Here is a 21,282-nt window from a genome sequence, read left to right as displayed (position 1 = left end):
CAAATCTGTGATTCAGCATAGACTCCAACCACAAGAAAATATACACCCTTTTATTTGTACTGTTTTTTTTTGCGAGGTAAGGGGACTCGGATTGGTATAAAAGGCTAGTCTCCACATTTGATGTTTTATAATACTTTGGGATAGTGGGAGCAGAGTGAACACATCCTCTCTTGTAACCATTAGCAGATCAGTAATAAACCCGGTCCATGTCACCTAAGAGAGTTAAATTCTCTTTTAAAGAGACACTCAATTCTGGAGTTGATTTACCACCTTCTGTAGTCTGCATTTAAAACAATATACCACCATTTTCAGTTGAAGCACTGTGCGTACACCTTAAACCCCCAGTGCAGTGTGATAACAGCAGACAAAAAAATATTTCTGCTAACTCGCCAAATTTGCTTTAATTTAAAAATGTTTACCCTACTCTGAATAGAGTTTACATTTTTGGTTTAAAAGTTGACATTTGCTCTGCCTGTGCCACAGATCTTGCAATGAGTTATAGAGCAGTGGCTTTTTATTCTTCTCCTTGGTACAATCTAGATGAGTATTAATTATTAGCGATTGCATAATGGTGAGATGATGGGGGGCTTCTGGCCCAATGGTATAATGCCCCATATTTGCACTTAATATTAAGAGGTTGTGATTAACACCTTAAGAACCATTGGTATTCTTTGTGGTCATCACAGTCTCATCTCAAAGACCTAGTACCAGCACTAAATGTTCTTATTTACTATCAGCAGCCCTGCAGCCCTGTTATTAAATGAATAGAGCATTCCGTGTTGGAATAGGATCATTAATACAGAATAGACCTGTGATTGTTTCTTGACAGCCTAAACAATAGCAGAATCTTTGTACAGTTTTGGTTTATTTTGTCTTTCTGTGCAGTTTTTTTTTTTTCCCTCCCCCACACTAATTGTATTAACTTAAGTTTGACATACACTTTTGGAACATGTCAGGCAGGCCTGCAATACTTTATACTACTAGGTACCGCAATTTTCACTTTGTGTTTTTAGTGCACTGACATAAAATAAACCGATTTCTTTGCAATATGCTATAACAATGTATATTTCTATGAATATAAAGGGAGGGGTTTGGGGATAGCAGGGTCTTTTCTAGTTTTTACTATTGTCTCATAAGCCATCTTGGCTCTAACTTTCAAACTTGATCCCATGGCTTTACTGGACTGTTTGTGTACACTGTTCATTGCATTACCTTATCCTGTCTGAAAATATTTAGTTCTCTAGCATTACAGCATTAGTTTTATAGTGTATTCTGCATCATCATAGCCCTTCCTCTAGACTACTAAGAGAAGAATATTACTTATGGTGTGAGCACTTTCCTTGGCAGCCCCGTTATGCATGTTTGAACTACGTTTCCCATGATAAGAGGTTCCACTCAGCACATTATTCCCTGTGCACTATTAGTAGTAATGGATCGTTTGAAAATAGAGATGCATTTCTAAGCTGAAATGTTCACAACTAGTCATATAGCAAACGTTGAAGCTCACAACCTTTTTTTTTAAATTTATTTTTTAACCTGATGGTTTGTGAATGAAAGATCCAATTTTCCTTTGATATCGTATATTTATATACAAAGCAGCTTTTATTTCTTCATTAAAGAGACATGTAAAATACAGCAAAGCCTCACTCTGGAGTAACCGCTACAACACAGGTCAATATATTTTCTCATAAATAAGTTATAATTTGTGGCTGTTTAAGGACAATCAGATGCAAAAAGTAAGAACAGCTGGACAGGGTGAGGACATCATAGTGTTATAGTTACTGGCAAAAATCTGGAAGAAGTGGTACCCACAAAATAACCCACGCACAGTATGTATTAGTGAGGCAGGCAATATGTCATCCTGCTCAGAAGTTTGGTTTATGTTTCTTGAGCTCAACCATAAGGTGGTGGAGGTTAATCAGCTCTGAACAAACCGGTAGATTGCGCAGTGGCGGCTGTGAGAGAATCTTATGAAATCTGTGATAGTATTGGATCAGCTGTGTGAGTGCCCCCTGCAAAATAGATAAGATCACCATGTTAGCAAAGCAACTACATATGGCCAACACTGTTACAAAGGATATGCTTTATTAACAGTCCCAAAGAATCTGGTGGATTTCTACCACTCTTATAACAAAGATTGCCACTAAACATTATGGGAGTCACAGTCTCCCAAGGTTATCAGCACTGCTTGGGCTGGAATGGTTTCCTTACCTGTATTATACTTGTCCCGTTTTTGAAGTTTGTAAATGACCTCATAACATCCTGGCTTAGTGCCTCTACAGCTTGCTTCCATGTGGCTGAGAATCCACGGACCAGCTGAGCAACACGGCCTGCCAAGTAATTAAGATTTATTTCTTAGTTTCATGCTACATCTAGCCATTAACAGATGTAAACTTTACCCTGGAGCATGCGTAACTCACCCTCTTCACTCCGCAGCCGCTCTTGCTGTCCCTTCTCTATAATAGATTCTGACTCTTTCACAAAGGCAATCATTCCTCCAAAGGATGGGGAAAGGAGTTCTTCAATAAATTCCTTGAAAGAAAAAGAGTGGGCCAATTAATTAAAAAAAAAAAAAAAAAAAAGATTAAATGTGTAGGAGCCTAGACTAGTCACTGACCTGGGTGCGTGCATTTAGCAGCTGCTGAAAACTCTCCACTTCCTTACTGTCTGATGTCGCTCGTTCCTAAAATGAACATTGTCAAGTAAATGAGTGGATTGCAGGTATAGAGAATTTAATAGGTTCATTCACTATAATTGAAAATTGTAGGTCAAAATAGAAAGATATAATTCCTTTTTATAATTCTGGATTAATATTCTTCATAAATCTAAGTTAAAGTATAACGCTAGAGATTTAGTCACTAAAATGTGATTTACAAAATGCTACAATGGGAAAAAATATGCTATATTGCTGTTAATTTCAGCCCTGTTGCCTAAGCACTGTTTAATGAATAGATCATTTTTTTTTCTATCCAGAGGGCGCGTACCATTAGGACACCAAGCATCATGTCATAGTTGTTAATCAAGAATATGAGCTGCTCCTTACGAGCCGAAAACTCTGCAGCCATCCTAAGGACGAAATTCTCCACTTCCACCTGTGAGGGAAGACATGGGGGGGGGGGGAGGGGGGTGAGGGAAAGGCACCACGGCATAAATGTACAGATTCCTTGTGCAAATAACCATTATCATAGGGCACCTGTCATTGTATGCATCACATTGCCCTTTATTAGAATGATTGGAATAAGGAAGAAATAACACTGTTTCCAGGGCTGGATTTTGAACTAGCTTGGACAGAAAATGAAGGTAATAATCAAAATGTCTTCTTTTCGGATTATTGTAAATATAAAGCATATAGGTGTGATTCTAGAGAACACAACATAATGTTTAACTGTGTATAAATGAACCACTCACAATTTTACTGCCAATTTCAATCCTTCAGAAATAAAGGTTTATTAGACAGCCTGGGAATACACTGAACACTCAGGTACGGTCTGTTTCTGCCATGGTTTCCATATAATACGGAGACTCCATGACCCATTCCTTGATCATTAATAAAACCACAAGCAAAACTGAATGAATATTCTGCATAAAGCCACTTACCTGAAGCTGGCCGAGGAGGACGTTGGTCTTTTCGTTTGCAAAGGTCTGGTTTATGCTAACAATGGCTGAAGAAAACTCTGCATAACGCCGGGTTATCTAATGGGAAGGGAAATTGGTTACATATGCATGTAAAAGCCAGAACTCGGTGTACATAAATTTTGCAATTACAGAGTCAGCCTATCTGCCTTGGAATTACTTAAGTAAATACTACTGCAATACGAACTGTGTTTCTGAGGCAATATACAAATACATGCATTAAGGCAAATCTAAAAGTGTAGCTAAATAACATTTACAGGGTTATTCACTAAGCCAGGAATTGTTTAGAATTGACAAGGGCAAATTTCAGCCCAAAATAGCAGAGCTAGATATCCGTTATTTTCCAATCTGACTACTTTTGTCTGACACTTGCAATTGACTTGTAAGTTTTCCACAATTCCCTACTTAAAGAAAAACCTTGATGGTGCCAATTTACATTTTATTTTTTTTAACGTGGCTTATTAAAACAGAAAAGATTCATGCCTGTATTTTACGACTGTACTTTTTCTGTATAGGAGAATGTTTTCTTAATCTATAATTTATTTATTTTTTACACAAGAAAACTTTGTAGGTGAGGAAATATATTTTACATAGTGTGGCCTGGTGTCAAGATTTCCCAGCTTCTGAGGGTCAGTGTTCCGGATGCTCTGAATATTCAACTCAAGAATATGTTGGAATCTGGGCCACAGCATGTCTAAGACGGCATCCCAGTACCTGTGTGACAGACAATAGCAGGAATAAGAGACTCCCAGGACCATGTGACAGGTATAGAGTAATGGGGGGCTACCAGGACCATATGGCAGACAGAGTAATGGGGGGCTTCCAGGACCATGTGACAGATATAGAGTAATGGGGGGCTCCCAAGACCAAATAAAGGCAAATAAAGTCAATTATTTTAAGGAAGCAGATTGCCAATAGTATCCAACGTGCAGTGTCTCAGAATAGGAGAAATATTACACAGCCATAAAAGCATCTAACAGAAATCAGAGTATCACAGTGTCATTGTGTGTACTATATTATATCTACGTCAGTCTCTCACTTGTCGACAGCCGGGATGTCCCGTCTCTGGGCGATGCCTTTGAACCGCAGCACAATGTGAATGCACAAGAATATTGCAATGCTGTCATAGCAATCCGAAACATAGGAGTCCATGTGTTTCTGTAGGAGAAAGAGGAACACTAAATCACTGGCACGTTCTTCCACAAAATAGCCAACCGTCCATGTCTGTGTATTGGATGATCAGCATTATTTATCAGGGTCTATCCCTAAAGTAGTGTAATATAGATCACCGCTGTGTATTGGGACAATGTTCATATATTTGTATTGATCAGTGATCACTCACCAGGAACATGGTCAGACTCCTTCCCATGACGGAGTTAAAGAGTTCTTGAGCTGCTGACCCGCTCACCAGAAAGAAATCTGACAGGAAGAGGAACTCGCGGCAGCTGTTATCAAGCAGCGCATAGTGCTGGCTGCGGAACAGAGACTCAAAGGGATACTAGAGGGATACAAAGACAAGAATACAAATGCAGAGTTTAAACAGGAAATTGTGTGAGCATGGGTGGAGTTCGCAGTCATCCATTTAAAGAATGCTATTTAACAGCACCTCACATTCACCTTCTGCAGTTATAATGCCCCTCATCCTGCTAGCTCACACTCATATTATTAAACAGATCACATTTGTATTGAGAACACAGTTTGTGAACTATGCATTGCTATAGAACTCAAACTATTGTTGCCCTCCCTTGTCCCAGGAAATTCTCACCCTGATGTCGCTCCTCTGGGCGGTGTGAGGCACAATGATAGGCCCCTCAAGTTCAGTGGGACTGATAATAGCAGCTCTGTTACCAACTGTAAACACTGTGTTCTTGCTACGCAAAGCTGGCTTTGAGAAGAAGCGTGTGGATGTTAAGGAGAAACGTCACTGAAATTCCAACATAATAAAAAAAAGGGAGAATATATTACATTATGGACTCAGTAACTTTTGGCAAAAGGCACAGCTTCAAACACCTTTCAAATGGCACATCTTGCCATTTCCAATCAGCCCTCATTAATGGCTGCCAGCATCTTATCGTGCATGTGTGAGAAGATCTTATCAGGATCCCATGGTCTCTTCCATTCTTGTGGCATTAATGTACACTAGTGGCACAGTTTCTATCAAGCGCCAAAATGGAAGGTGATGGTGCCAAGAAGGGGGAGGGGGGCAAGTATATCACCATGCAAGCAGACATGTCACCTTAGTAGGTTTTTGAGAAAATAAATAAAAGCAAAGACCACCCTACTGACAGCGAAAATATACCTAAATTTGCCTTAATATTCAAGTGTACACTCGAACATTGCCATACGTATGATATGGTTAAAGTGAGCATTCAATGCAGCAGCAGCCACTAGTGAATGATCGTGGGATACTGGGTGAACTCCATCTACCACGGTGCATCACACAAACTGCAGTCCACAGTAACTAAAATGCCTTTGTTCTCAAAGCAGATATTTGTTTAGCAATATATATTTATATGTAAAGGATATTCTTTTTGGCTGTGTCTTCAATGCCCATCAGATCATCTTTCTCTGCAACTTCCTCATACTAAATGAAAATAGAACAAGCGAGAGTCAATAGGTAACAAAAAGGGGGAAGGATAAGGAGGAAAACATGAGAGATCAGAGACAGAAATGAGATCTGGTTAGACTAGAGGATAGGGATACCAGGTAATTAATAGAGTGTGATGCACGTCATCCTCCATCATATAGAAATCCCTTGTGTCCGGCTCACAGCCTCCTCACCTGTACTTTCATCAGTCGGCTGGTGTAAGATTTGAAATAAGACAAGTATACTTTGCTCATGGTCTCCACATATTCATCCTGGATTTCTTGTGCTACCGACCGCTCATTTGCCAGAAGAAACTGATAGAAGAACCTAAAAACCCAGTAATCAAAGAGCAATGTGTTAGTGGGTGGAGGGGGTTATGGGATGAGATGATATGCAACAGATGTGAAAGTGATAAGACAGAATGGTAAGTGAGCACTGCATTATGGGGATGCAATATACAGCTGCACACCAGTACATCATGGGTAAGTGATAGAGAGGGTGCATGCTGGGAGATATGATGAAAATACATGACCTGTATGTGACAGGTGACTTATGGGAGACGCAATGAACAACCCCAAACCTTATGTGTGAAATGAATTCTGAGAGATCTGATGAACGTACCCGGGGTATCTGTAAGTAGGGGGTTCTAGGTAATACAATAAACTAACCTGTATTTGAGCAGTGCATTTTGAGGTATCTGATAATTGGTCATGGGTTTACGGAAGGAGTAGATTTTCTGCAGGATGAACTCACGAACTTTAGAAACTGCCTAAAATAAAGATTTGGAAGAGGGTGGTGAAACCAAACAAAATTTAATAAATCCATACACAAACTAATAAAAAGTCAGCTCTTGAGTTTTGGCAGAGGAGAATTGAGAGAAGCAAGGACTCAAACAGCAGTTTATAAATTCTTGTTTATAAAAGACCGTTAGCCCATTAACTCAGTTTATGCAACTTTTAGAGGAAACACGAAAATAAATAGTAGTCTTCATTGAGGCTTAACACACCTTAATCTTCAGCTTCTGCAGTGTCTCTTGCACATCAGCGCATGCCTTTGTGTCTCTGAATGATTGTTCTTTCACATAATTAATCTTGTTGTTTAGTTCCTGCAGTTGCTCCACAAACTGCTGATCCGTAACTGGGACATCCAAAACTACACTAGAAAGCCAAGAGTGAGAGGCGTGTTACAAGACATATGGACATTCTTTTTTTTTTTTTAAACATTCTTTATTTTTCATTTTACGGAAATATTTTGCAACCGTGGTATACACATTTATCGTATGATAGAACATGTTTGACAATGTTCTGTGATTGGCCATGTGGCCTAGCCGGTTCCATCTTTACAGCTGCATTGGTTACGTATTGTCTGGTTGCACATAAGTGAATCCATAATAAACAGCGAAACGTAAATAAAATGTAAATACACACAGAAAAATACATTCAAGTATAACTTAGAGATAACCGTTTGTCTCAGTGGTTGGGTGTTATGCTCACGGGAAGTTTGAGTGTTTCTGTTCTGGGGTTTTGGGTATCTGCTGGGGTCTGCTGAGGGTTAGCCCCTTTTACGCAGTGGGTGTGGGCCCCTGTCGGGTCTCCTCTGTTTGTTGTGCTATTGGGTTCCCCCTCCTGGTCTCCTTGCTATGCTATGTTCCCGTTGGCCGTTAACAGGGGCTGCAGCATTGCGAGGTTCGGTTACATTAGCGCCGGCTCGCTCAACATATGGACATTCTTAACTCTGAACAACAAGCTTATCTTAATAAGATCCTAGAAATCACTTCACCTGATCATTGTATTCGGTATGATGAGCTCATCCACTAGCTCACTTAGCTCACTTCTCACGGTCTGCCTGTTCTTCAGTTTAATGTTCATAGCCAGTGACATTTCCTGTAACGTGTGAATCTCTGAGCTGATTGAGCTGAGATCCGACTGAAACCCACCAAGCATGAGACCCATTCTCTGTAAAATAAATAGAGATAGTGTGTCCAAAACAGGAAAGAAAGGAAGATACTACTTAGGGCAAGTGGATAGGAAGACCAGCCTTAGTGAAAAATCGAGAAAGGTGGCAAAATATACAGCACAGGGCATGCAACGTCAGGAGAAGACACTGATAAAACATAACACAGAAAACTAAGTACCATAAGAAACTAGGAAAGGGGCATTTCTAGGAATAGATGGAAACAGAACCGGCAATTTTAAGATGCCCAGATCAATAAAGTAAAGCATTGTAGACACATGTAACATATCTCACCTCAAGAATAGCATCACATGCTATGATCTGGTTATGGAGAGATGCAATGTTCTGACTCTGCTCTATATCTATCACAGGTTGAGGAAAACAAAGATCTCTGGTAGATAATCTGACTTGGTGGTCAGCTTAGCTAAAACATACCCAACATAAAGGAGAAAACAAACAAACCAGTGGGTTTGTGAAGGATACAGTCTTTGATCGAGACGTGTTCAATCTGCTCTAGCTCCATCTCCACCTGTTTCGAGTACTGTCTGAGATCTACACCCTAAGAAAGGAACAAAAACAAGTAGTACTAGACTAGAAGTGACAGATCTCGAGAAGGAGCTTGAAGAATGGATGAGTCAAGACCGAGCTAAGCCACCCATGTCCAACCCAACAATTTATGAAGCTCTCTTTATTGCCTTTAAACTCTATCCCATCATTGAACGGACACTGTATCACAACAAGCGTGTTCTAGGCTTGACATTTCACATGGTCTTGGCTACCGTGTTCTTCTTGATTGATTTTGGTATTTGTGCACATCACATGTTCACAATGTAATATCTGTTACTCACAGCTTTAAGGGCTTCTTGGACAAGAGCGTCTTCTAGATTTTCCTGAATGTGAACTGAATATAGAGAGAGGGAGAATGCATTAAACAAATAGATAAGAAAAAATGAGCTATAAGAGAAGAAACAAACAAACAAATCTACATACTTTTGCCCATAAATAGTGAACTAAAAATATCCAGCTTAATCAAGGCCAAAAAGAAAGTAATAGGAGGAGGAATATGACGGACAAGGAGAGATACTAACTGCTGACATTGTCCATGGTGATATCATCAGAGGTCAGATCGAGCTCTCCGAGTTTCAAGTTGATATCCTCCATCTGCAGTAAATACAGTATGTGTTATACAACTTCATTATTCAGTTCAGGAACAAATAATAACAAAGTAGTTAACCAGGAAAGGTACATTCAGATTACTCTGGTTTTCAAGTACATACTGGGGATGTTACCTTAACCACTGGATATGGGACACAGGCACATTTCAGGGTGTAATATCTAATCAAAGTTGTTTTCTCCATAGGTTGCAATAGGCTTTCCGCTTTGTCAAGAGCCAGAACAGTATAGCATTAGTTCTGTTTACCCATGGATTTATAGAATACACAGTAGACACAGTGAGTTCTATGTAAAATACATACACACGTATATTTTATAAATAACCGCAGTATGGCCTCATATCACATTTAATGATTCCTGATGTAATGAGGAGACCTTTTATCATTTGGTTTGCACGGTATGTATCACGCTGGTTTACACAGAATTCAGCATCTCTGGTGCCATGCAAATTGCAAATATCACCTGCATGCAAGCAGTGAGAATGAGAATGGCCTTGTATAAACAGAGTGTAGTGAATGCAAATGCCAGCTAAATATAGGGAATGTGTGAGATTAGAATGTTAATCTATAAAGAGAGTGCAGAGCCTTATAATCTCAATCTACATAGATGGCTTCAGCAGATTAGAAAATAACTGTATATAAAGTTGGTGCAGGGATTAGTGATACACTAAACAAAAAAAGAAATTGTAGTGAATTAGCCTGTCACTTTATATTAAGGGCTTACAGGAAATAAGATTGGTGCTCTATATAAAGGGGTGCATGGGGATTAGAGTGTTACTGTTTATAAAGTGGGGGCAAGGGGGTAGGCTGTCACTGTATATAAAGTGGGGGCAAGGGGTTTGACTGTCAGGGGCTCAGTGAGGGCAGAGGGGGGCTCAGTGAGGGACTCAGTGAGGGCAGAGGGGGGCTCAGTGAGGGCAGAGGGGGGCTCAGTGAGGGCAGAGGGGGGCTCAGTGAGGGCTCGGTGAGGGCAGAGGGGGGGCTCGGTGAGGGCAGTGGGGGGCTCGGTGAGGGCAGTGGGGGGGCTCGGTGGGGGACTCCGTGAGGGCAGAGGGGGGCTCAGTGTGGGCAGTGGGGGGCTCAGTGTGAGCAGTGGGGGGGCTCAGTTAGGGCAGTGGGGGGCTCAGTGTGGGCAGTGAGGGGCTCAGTTAGGGCAGTGGGGGACTCAGTGAGGGCAGTGAGGGGCTCAGTGGGGGCAGTGAGGGCAGTGGGGGGGCTCAGTGGGGGGGCTCAGTGGGGGTAGTGAGGGGTTCAGTGTGGGCAGTGGGGAGCTCAGTGAGGGGCTCAGTGAGGGCAATGGGGGGACTCAGTGTGGGCAGTGGGGTTGCTCATAGTATTATGTTGTGATAACAGGTGACCATTACAATGGTTGCTAGATACAGGCTGTGCCCATTCTGCGGCTGTTAATCTGATGCAGAGCGTGTTTGGGGAAGGTTGTCAATGGGGTAACAGGGGGAGCAGTGCCCCCCTCCCCCGTGCCGTCTCACCTCAGCCATCTCTCCAGCTGATAGAGCAATCTGTGACTGTGCTTCGACTCCACTTCCGGGTTCAGCGGAGAACTACATCTCCCAGCAACCACTGCGGACGGGGTCAGAGGAAGTGACGTTGTCTCATAGGCGGGCATTCTATAAATATTGCGAACGTCACTTCCTTTTTCCTCTCTCTCCTAAGGGCCGCAGCCGCCATGGTGAGGGTTTACGTTGTGTTCGATGGGGTTTGTTAGAATCCGATTCCATCCGAGCCCGGGAATGTCCCCGGACCCCAGCTAGGGCCTGCCCCGGGTCACGGATGGTCTGTGGAAGCCATAGAGGGCGATATTTGTGATGGGGCTGGGAATAAAGTAATGCCGGGTCAGGTGCTCTGACGGCTCGGGTTCTCCATGGACTCAGGTCCCATTAGTAACATGTATCCCATTATACCGGGTTAATGGGGTGTTACCGGCCTGTCTCACCGCTCCATTCCTCTCTATGGCCGCTATAATGGGGACTGCCCAGTAAGGGGCTCTGAAACTGCTGGTAAAATGGCTCTATCCATGGCAGCATTGGCTCTCAGCAGCCGGCAGCATACCATAGCTATACCCATCTTTGGCTAATGGTCGTTGGCTGGCCTGGGCTTGCTGGGGGATGTGAGGGGTTGGCTGGCCTGGGCTTGCTGGGGGATGTGAGGGGTTGGCTGGCCTGGGCTTGCTGGGGGATGTGAGGGGTTGGCTGGCCTGGGCTTGCTGGGGGATGTGAGGGGTTGGCTGGCCTGGGCTTGCTGGGGGATGTGAGGGGTTGGCTGGCCTGGGCTTGCTGGGTGCAATATTTACTTTACTGTAGAGCCTGTTTTAGTTACTGTCTGGGGTGTTCTGTTCGGGTGCTTGTGTGCAGCTCTATTGCTTTGTTTCATCTATTCATTGCCTTTATATAACGCTTGTATTTTACTCTTTCTAGTCTCTCGTAATCCCCGAGAAGTTCCAGCACATTTTGCGTGTCCTGAACACCAACATCGATGGACGCAGGAAGATTGCGTTTGCAATAACTGCTATTAAGGTAATCTTGTATAGTACTCGTTTTCTGACCGCTGTCCATTCTTTAGTGACTTCATATTAAGAGTGGGAATTTCCATTCATGTTTTAAGCTAACGGCATGAGTACTTGGTAGGGCACACGGTTTCCATTCTATAGACCTATTTTGTATTAATTTGAGGGCTGAGTCCTAAAGTGCAGTTCTCATCAGACATGACCGACCTTATGTGCCAGAATATGTATGGCTCACTCAGTGTGGTTCTGACCAAATGAATAGGACCTTCACCATTTGTTTATAATTCTGGGTTTGTTTTATCATTAAAACTTGTGTTGTGTAGTCAGAAAAACCTACATCAGTGTGTTGCTTATGTCATATGAAGACCTCAATTAAAGTTTTTCTTTACTTAGATCTACATTTTCTCTAGAGGGAGTGTAAGAACACTCAGACACTGAGTTAGGAGTTTCTATATCGTGAAATCTCGTCCACTTTTAAATAAACGGTTTTCTTCATCTTTCAGGGTGTTGGGCGTCGTTATGCTCATGTGGTTCTTCGTAAGGCTGATATCGATTTGACCAAGCGTGCAGGAGAACTGACAGAGGATGAGGTGAGCTCATAAAATAGTGACTTTGTATTGAATACACTGAACATTGCTCATATCTGGTAATCATACAATTAGTGGCTTAATAGTTTGCCATTGTAAAGTTATTACAATATGAATTTTCTAGTACTGCAAACATTTTAGGGATGAAATTTACAAATACTAGGTATACAGTGTAGTATTTATATTATGGTAACTTTAAAGTTAATTTTCTCATGCTATGTGCTCATTGTATAAGCTCTCATCCTGGATTTTTGCAATGTTTATTATAAACGCTGTTAATGTGTTTTTGTGTATTCATTTTTCTCCCACATTGTTTCTCCCCTTCAGGTTGAACGTGTTGTCACCATTATGCAAAACCCTCGTCAGTACAAAATCCCAGACTGGTTCTTGAACAGACAAAAAGACATTAAGGATGGAAAATACAGCCAGGTATGAAAGTGATAAGGGAAGCTGTGTGGGATGCTGCTAATGTCCAGGAGAAGGCAATATTGTGAATAGATTACTCAGTTGCTTCATTTTTGTGACATAGGTCCTGGCTAACGGTCTCGATAACAAACTCCGTGAAGATCTTGAGAGGCTCAAAAAGATAAAGGCTCACAGAGGGTTGCGTCACTTCTGGGGGTAAGTGTTCTCTTGTGGTAGCATCCTACATGCAGCTTAGAACTGAAATTACCAGGCTGGTGTTAATGGAGTATGCATTGCCTTGTGAATACTGCCCCATGATTCCAGACTTGGGGTATTTAAAAAAAAGTCTTCAAGCACCAGCAGACATACAAATTGCTTGAGTTTCTGCAGTAAGCGTTTCTAGTGTTGCTTAATTGTGGTTGTCTAAATGTCTCGATGTGAAAACTAGGGTAATAAGGGAACGGTAAAAGCACTTTGAGGAATAGAATGGTAAAACTGGTATTTTCCATGACACTGCCTTATCCTCCAGTAGATTAATATAATGTGGAATTAACACTTTATTAGCAGTATCCGTGTTTTGTCCAATACAATCAGCAGGGATTAGCTGAGAACACTGGTGGTGGAAGACTAAGTTATGCATTACCTGTATTAGTAAATGGGGTTCCTCTATGATGTGAAGAGTATAGTTTGTCAAACTGCACCTAAAGTGTTTGACATAAAACTAGAACAGCACACACTCTAGGCAGGATATCCTCTACATTGCTGCCGAGGTTATTTTTACAAATAAAACTCTAATCAGTCTGTCAACAGGTAGCGTGGGAACTTGGTATGGTTGGAGAATTGGTGAGGGCAATATTATATATCCAGCAATAAATTAAAACCATACAGAAACTCTGAATTGTATAAATACATCTTCATTTGAAAGCAGTGTAAACTTTATTTGCTTGACAAATATGGAATATGGCTACCCCCGCAAACTATTTTATACAAACTGGAGTGATCCAGACAATCCGTAAAATGTTGTACATTGAGTTTCATATTGGCCAGGCTGGTCCTTTCTCAGTGTACCTGCCAGTTGTGTTAAGCTTGGTTACTCCTTGGCAAAAATGGAAAACTTCTGCTACTCGGCATATCTTGGATTGGATGAGGCTTTAAAATGACATTGGTTTTAGAAATTTTGTGCCCATGATTGCTTTTGGTCTCCAGGCACCATAATCACTTCAGTGGTCATTATGATTTAAGTCTGTATGTTCAGTGTTTCAGTTGAATGGCTGCACATAGAGATGTAACTCCACCTCTAGCAGTGCCCATAAGTAATTAGCCAGTCTTGAATAGTCACTTATTAACTGGGTGGCAGAATTGGCATTTGACTGGGTATAATTAAGCTGCCTCCATGGTATTCTCATCAGTGGGAATATGATGCAATGTAAAAATATTGATGGGCCATGGTACTCCACTGCGGGCTGTTGGAGTAACCCTTTAACTTTGAGGATCAGTTTCTAGAAATGCTGCTGTGTTTATTGCAAACAAGAGTCTGAGGCCAAGAAAGTCCAGAACATTTAATATATAACTTTCATGGCAAGAGCAGCTAGAACGGGGGCACCATATGGAAGACTGTATACTAATATGCTGTCAGATATAGATGGTATAAACATCCCCAATTACAAAGGTTGGGGGAGCTTCGTGGTCACTGTAGCTCAAAGTTCTGCAGTGACAACTATTGTGATTTGGTGATCTATTTGGATGGCTATTAATGGAGTAACTTTTGTAATTGCACCATTGTCCTGTCTTGTATGGGAGCGAACCCTGGCATTAGTGTTTAAGTGTAGATGAGAGCCAATCTAAGCACCAACATCACTTCATCTAAATGAAATGATTTGTGGTAATAGCCTTGCATTTGAAAACTGCACCTGTAAAGATGCCAAACATTGTGTGTAATCCAATTCTTTTCAGATCTTGATACTGCCCAGGGTCTAGTTACTGCTCAACGTAATAGTACCCTGAGCCACTATTAACTCCTGTATATTCAAATATCCCCGCTTGAAATGTTGGTCTATCACATCTGTGGATAAACTAGACTAACTGCAGTGTATTTAAATTTGGGAGCACCTAGACAGATGCTGGTCTGTAAATTCTCAAAGCATAGCTAGTTGTTTGGCCTCAATCAGATGTGTAAATCTGATTTTAAATTCTTTGCAATCAGTAGTTTAGGGAATAACCCTGAAACTGCTTGTGACTCAAGGTGCTTGAAGATTTATTAACCTCCCTGGCGGTAATCCTAAGGGTTAATTGTAGTATCACTTACCTTGTCCCTACAAGCCCCTGGTGTGTGGGGGGAAAAAAAAAATACATACAGTACACTGTAAAAACAATGTACCGCTTTAGCGTTAAAAATTACTGACATAATCAGACTGCCAGGGAGGTTAATTGTTGCTTGTAGATCAATTTGGTTGAAAATATCAGTTTTAAAAGTTTTAGAATAATGTTTAAAGCTAAACAATGTTTACCATACCGCCAGGTTATTTGGGGCGTTTTGAAAGCAATCACTGCATTTCCATATTTACTTTGTACATTTATCCTTTTCATGCTTTTTGACATCTCTCTTGAATAACCTTATGTCTTTCTGTTTTAGGCTGCGTGTCAGAGGTCAGCACACAAAGACCACCGGCCGTCGTGGACGCACAGTGGGTGTGTCCAAGAAGAAGTAACCTGTTTGGCTCAGTTATTTGTCAATAAAATTCTGTATAAAGGAAAGCTTGTCTCAAATGTCTTGTGCAATCTGGGGGGCATGGCTATTAAACACAAATGTAATTTGTAACTTAAAGGTACACTATAGGCACCCAGACCGCTTCCACTCATTGAAGTGGTCTGGGAGCAGTGTCCCAGGTCACTTAACCCCTTAAGGACACATGACATGTGTGACATGTCATGATTCCCTTTTATTCCAGAAGTTTGGTCCTTAAGGGGTTAAAGGAAAACTCCAGTGCCAGGAAAACAATCCGTTTTCCTGCCACTGCAGGTCCCCTCTCCCTCCCACCCCAATCACCAGTTGCTGGAGGGGTTAAAACCCTTCAGTTATTTATCTGAGGCAGCGACTATGTCCCTCGTCGCTGCTTCCTCCTGCGCCGCTCCTCCTTCTGACTCAGTCAGCCGGTTTGCGAGACTGATCCCACCCACCGGCCGAGGAGACCTAATATGCATGCGCAGCAATGCCACGAATGCGCATTAGCGATCCCCATAGGAAAGCATTGAAAGATTTTCAATGCTTTCCTATGGGGAATTGAGTGACACTGGAGGTCCTCACACAGCTTGAGGATGTCCAGCGATGCTCTAGCAAAGAAAATCTTTGCTATGAGTCAGGAAGTGCCCTCTAGTGGTTGTCTAGTAGACATTAGAGGGACTTCCGGGTCATTAGGTGGACCTGAGTCAATGCAGAGGGACTTCAGCTTGGACCCTATAGTTTCTATTTAATTATAACTTCAAGGACATGCCTAATAAACCAGGCAGAAAGTCCAGAAAATGTCAGTTGGAAGTGCCATATTTAACCCTGTAACTTTCAAAGACACCATAAAACCTGTACATGGGGGGCACTTATACTCGAGACTTTGCTAAACATGAATATTGTTTCAAAACCGTAAAATGTATAAATGATGAAAGTTTTTTTTATTTTATTTTTTAACTTGTCACACAAACTGCACTTTCAGTGACTATCATTGCAGTGATAAGTTTTGTTTTGAAACACTAATATTCATGTTCAGTGATGACGCAGATAGGGGTGCTATAGTGCCAGGAAACAACGAATCCCCTAGGAAGTCCATCTGTTAGCCATGTGACTAAAATCACAGTGCTGTACGGAGAAGTGACAAGCATATACTACTAGTACTATAAGAATACCCTCTGCCATTCCACTGTATTTATAGAGTACCATACAAGTAGGCACTGTATTGTACACTGTGTGTTATGAAGTCTGTATTGGTAGTTATGTGTTAATTGTTAAAACTTAGTTTTAATAATACTCGTTATAGCTGTTGTAGTTTCACTGTATTACCAGCCCAGGCAAGAGAGAGACAAAGAAGGAACTACTTTTGTCTCTGTATTTCATCTCTGCTTGATTTCTCTTGGTACAACTTTGTAAATTTAACAGTCCCCAGGTGATGACAGGGCTGAGTTTTTGTTTGGGTTTACCCCCCCCCTCTTAAGGATCACAATCTTGTGGACTTGTGTGCTAAAATAGAATTTATTTGCAGTTCTGCATTTTGTTAAAGCACATATGACATTTCTCAAAGCAGATCTGTCACTTTAATGTGGGTTTGCATATTTAAGACTCCCAAAGGGGACATCTCTACTTAGGGTCATGGCCTGGAGTGAAAAGTGTGTAAACCTGCTTGAGGCTGTCACTTGTAGCCTACACAGCTACAGGGATGCTCTTGAGCTCCTGGTGCTTCAACTGCCAAGATCTACATCAGTGCTGTACAATACTGAGCTCAGTGGAGGATCCTGGTTTGAGTCTCCATAGATTGCTTCAGAGAAAGCAAGCCAATGCTGCAGTCCTACAGGTGGGACTTGTGATGGTTGCTGGGATTGGACAAACATTGACAGTGGAGCTCTGCCTTGACATTCTCAGGCTTGTCCAGAAGACATTGCAATCCAAGACACCATACAATAAAGTTGTACTCTTATTGCAATGATGTTAAACACTGGCATCAGAAGTATTCTATTGTAATACTCTGACATGAGCGGTTAAATGGCACTGTAAATAAAGTTGCTGCAAGGATTTACAAGGCATTTTCACGGTGATATCTAAAATTTGTATTGAGAGGGTTTTGAATGGTACAGAAAGCTGGATCAAAGGTAAGTTTTATAATAAAACCTATACACTCTGGGGGGGTGATTTCTCAGTGACTAGTTCTAAAAATTGTAAACCCTTAAAAAGTAGTCCAGTGATGTGGTCCACGCCCTTGGGAGCACTTGTTTTAGAACTGAATCCTTTGATATCCCTTCAAGTGCCTGGAATAGAGAATTTATGACAAACTTACTGTAATTTTCTTTTCCTGGCTATTTCTCATGGCAGCATCACTTATGGGTAGCTCCTCCCTTAGCAGTCACAGGACAGGAATTAGATTAATTAGACTGATAGGTATAAAGAGTCCCTCCTCCCCTTACACCTCAATCCAATTATAAAGCTGAAAAAATAAGAAAATGGGCAGGAACCCTGATGCTGCCATGAGAAATAGCCAGGAAAAGAAAATTACGGTAAGTTAGTCATAAATTTTCTCTATTCCTGGCTAATCATGGCAGCATCACTTATGGGTTATACCCAAGCTCACTTTATTATAGGGTGGGAATATAATACTCGAGAAAAGACACTAAACAGTCTCAATGCCGCAAAGAAATGTAATATCAATGGGATAAGGAAACCGTAGATAGGACACCCTTCCCAAAGGAAGTGGAAGGAGTATCCACATCCAACTTGTGTTTCTAGAATGTCATCGGGGAAGACCAGGTGGCTGCCCTACAAATATCGTATGGAACCTCTGCCCAATTAGCCCATGAGGTCGACAATGCTCTGGTAGAATGAGTTCTTATCTTCATTGGAGGAGATCGATTTTTTTATACGTCAGGAAGGTAGCATCCAAACTCTCAAGAGGAACGAACAGATCCTCAGTTAGGTAATTGAGCACCAGAGGAAGGTCCCAAGGAGGGGTAGCAGATCTGGAAGTAGGTCTCAACCTGAAAGCTGCCTTAAAGAACCTGGAGATCAAAGGATCTGAAGTCCGTGAGATGTTGCATAAAGCTGAAAGAGTGCTGAGGCTAAGGCCCTTATCCAGACCCACTTGCAGGAACTCCAAGATTCAGTATTGAGAGGATACAGGAAGGCAACGTTTTGGCCGAAGCCCATTCCCGGAACACATCCCAGATCCTATGGTAGCATGAGGAAGTAGAAGCTTTCCTTGATTGCAAAAGGCTATTGACCACTGCTTCTGAGAGACCTAGGTCGTTGAAGTCTCTCTTTTTCAAGACCTATACCCCCAATTTGAGGCGTTCCGGTTGAGGATGGAATATTGGGCCCTGCGTTAGCAGATCTTCCATAACAGGAAGAGGCCAAGGTTGTTCCTGGCTCATCATAGACAATAGGGGGAACCACGGCCTCCGAGGCCAAATCGGAATTATGGCAATAACCTTCTTTCCTTCCAACCAAACCTTCCGCAGGAACCTGGGTATCATGGGTAGGGGAGGGAACGCATACCCCAGATCGAATGACCAAGGAAGAGAGAGCGCATCCTGGCCCATTGCCTGACTGTCCGGGCGGAGAGAGAAGTAATTCTCCACCTGATGATTCTGGAAGGACGCCATCAGGTCGATCTGGGGCATGCCCCACCGATGGGCAATCCATGCAAAGACTGCCGTGTGAAGTTTCCATTCTCCCGGAAGAATTTCCTTTTTGCTGAGGAAGTCCGCAGTCACGTTCTCTGAACCTGGAAGATAGATCGCCTTCAGACCCTGTAGATTGGTCATGGCGATTGTCATCAAGGGAGCCAGTTCCTTCAAGAGCAATCTGCTTCTTGTGCCCCCTTGGTTGTTCACATATGAAGCAACCGCTCTGTTGTCTGTTTTGATTAGCACCCAAGAATTTAAGATCCGTGGTAGGAACACCAAGATGGCCTTGGTAACAGCTCTCAGTTCTCTCAGATTTGAGTGTAGCTGACTCTCTTCTCGGGTCCACTTCCCTTGAGTCCAAGTGGAATTGAAGTGGGCACCCCATCCAAAAGAACTGGCATCTCAACCCCTGCCCGTGAGGAAAGGGTTGAACTGGTCGAAGAAGAAGAAGAATTTGGCAACAGGCTTCCCGTTGGAAGGAGGTTCTTCCAACGGGAAGCCTGTTGACAAATTCTTCTTGTTCTTCGACCAGTTCAACCCTTTCCTCACGGGCAGGGGTAGAGAGATCCTTTGCTCCCAATCTGTCCCCACTCTGTCGAACTGGAGAAGGAAGCAATTCTGTCAAAGAAAGTTGATGTCAAAGAACCCAGGAGACTCATGACTTCTCTTGCAGAGGCAGTCTCGAGACCTTGTAGCTTCCCTACTTTGTCTCTGATTTTCGTGACCCTTTCTGGAGACAGGAAAACGTGGGCAGATACAATGTTTATCACTGCTCCGAGGAATATGATAGTCTGAGAAGGAATCAGGGAGTTTTTCTCTACGTTCAGAAGCCAACCGTGGTCTTGAAGAATATTCATCGGCACCAACGTATGATGAGCTACCATCCTTTGAGATGGACCTATGATAAGAATGTCGTCCAGGTAATGGAAGATCTCAATTCCTTTCTCCCTTATGAAGGCTATCAAAGTGACAAGAACTTTCGAGAACGTTCTTGGCGCCAAACGGTAGTCCCCGGAACTAAAAAGTGCCTTCCTAGCGCCCAGAACCTGAGAAACTGCATATGATCTTGGTTTATGGGGATTTGGTAGTAGGCGTCCCTTAAATCTATGGAGGTCATCCAGTCTCCTCTTTTGACGCTCTTCAACATGGTCTGTAACGATTCCATTTTGAATGTTCTTACGTCGAGCATGGAGTTTACCCCTTTCAAGTTCAAGATGAGACGCCACTTTCCCTGGGGTTTTTGGGCCAAGAACACTGTGGAGCAAACCCCAAGGAACCTTTCCTGTCTTGGAACTTCTTCCACCACTTTTTGTTCCAGAAGAGTAGAAATGCGGGTCCTCATGGCCCTTCGTTTGGTGCCTACCAACACCCTGGATTTTTTGAAAAAAGCGGATTTTGGGCGAGAGGAAAATTCTATCCTGTAACCCTCCTTTATGATGGAAGTGACCCACACGTCCGAAATATTTTTGGCCCACACGGGGTAGAAGAACTTCAGTCTTCCTCCCACAGTCCCCGAACGGGCCTGAAGACCTTCAGAAGTTCTTCCCAGAGATTCTGGCTCCTCTTCCTCTGGAGGCCTTATTGGAAGAAGAGTGTGAGAAGGATTTCCATGAAGAATTTCTGGAATACTTTCTTCCCGGTTTATAGCTCCTGCTGTCCCGAAAGGACCGATCCTTGAAGCGCTTATTCTTCCAGGAGGAGGGAAAGCTCTTTCTGCTCACCTGAGGCAAAAATGCTTTTTTCCCTTCAGATTAGAGGCAGTGCTTATACCAATGGGATTTCATCTAGAGGGATAAAAAACAGGCAGGCAATCTCCAAAACTTTTCAAGGACCTCCCCCAATTAACCTTTGGCCTTATAAATAGCTTCCTATCCAAGACATCCCCAGTTCTTTGCCTGCCTCCGGCAGGGGAGGGTGTCAGGTCAGGTTTCTCCCTAGAAGTATGGTGAGAGGGCTGAGGCTTTGGAGGCTCTACTTCTTTCAAATAAATTTTTCAGAGATCAGCCAGGGTTAACACTCCAGACGGCTGTAGCCCCCGGGTCGTAT

The 21,282-nt window shown here is 42.4% G+C and overlaps 2 protein-coding genes across 2 annotated transcripts; one reads left to right on the top strand and one right to left on the bottom strand.

Moving 5' to 3' along the window:
• Positions 1-1,583: 1,583 nt before the first annotated feature.
• On the bottom strand, positions 1,584-10,912 carry VPS52 (VPS52 subunit of GARP complex). The gene is made up of 20 exons (XM_063431572.1): positions 10,833-10,912; positions 9,262-9,334; positions 9,022-9,074; positions 8,657-8,732; positions 8,468-8,535; positions 8,000-8,175; positions 7,227-7,377; positions 6,889-6,989; positions 6,415-6,547; positions 6,160-6,217; positions 5,399-5,532; positions 4,976-5,131; positions 4,673-4,791; positions 4,224-4,347; positions 3,598-3,693; positions 2,985-3,092; positions 2,618-2,683; positions 2,421-2,532; positions 2,212-2,330; positions 1,584-2,012 (listed from the first exon to the last, which is right to left on the bottom strand). Exons 1-20 carry the CDS (start codon positions 10,839-10,841, stop codon positions 1,866-1,868), a joined length of 2,079 nt encoding a protein of 692 aa, XP_063287642.1. The 5' UTR covers positions 10,842-10,912; the 3' UTR covers positions 1,584-1,865.
• A 38-nt stretch (positions 10,913-10,950) lies between these two features.
• On the top strand, positions 10,951-15,612 carry RPS18 (ribosomal protein S18). Its single transcript, XM_063433290.1, has 6 exons — positions 10,951-11,032; positions 11,778-11,876; positions 12,370-12,456; positions 12,781-12,882; positions 12,983-13,074; positions 15,491-15,612. Exons 1-6 carry the CDS (start codon positions 11,030-11,032, stop codon positions 15,564-15,566), a joined length of 459 nt encoding a protein of 152 aa, XP_063289360.1. The 5' UTR covers positions 10,951-11,029; the 3' UTR covers positions 15,567-15,612.
• The last annotated feature ends 5,670 nt before the right edge of the window (positions 15,613-21,282 follow it).

The sequence above is a fragment of the Pelobates fuscus genome, chromosome 9, assembly GCF_036172605.1.
Source record: "Pelobates fuscus isolate aPelFus1 chromosome 9, aPelFus1.pri, whole genome shotgun sequence".
Classification (NCBI taxonomy): Eukaryota; Metazoa; Chordata; class Amphibia; order Anura; family Pelobatidae; genus Pelobates; species Pelobates fuscus.
The sequence above is the reverse complement of the archived record's forward strand: the minus strand, read 5'-3'. Positions and strand labels throughout refer to the sequence as shown.

Excerpts from the sequence above, each read along its gene's own strand:
- RPS18 (XM_063433290.1), top strand. Across the intron at positions 11,877-12,369 it reads TTGCAATAACTGCTATTAAG|GGTGTTGGGCGTCGTTATGC; the intron begins GTAATCTTGTAT and ends TTCATCTTTCAG. Across the intron at positions 12,457-12,780 it reads GAGAACTGACAGAGGATGAG|GTTGAACGTGTTGTCACCAT; the intron begins GTGAGCTCATAA and ends TCTCCCCTTCAG.
- VPS52 (XM_063431572.1), bottom strand. Across the intron at positions 8,733-9,021 it reads TCCAAGAAGCCCTTAAAGCT|GGTGTAGATCTCAGACAGTA; the intron begins GTGAGTAACAGA and ends TTCCTTTCTTAG. Across the intron at positions 6,218-6,414 it reads GCCGACTGATGAAAGTACAG|TATGAGGAAGTTGCAGAGAA; the intron begins GTGAGGAGGCTG and ends ATTTTCATTTAG.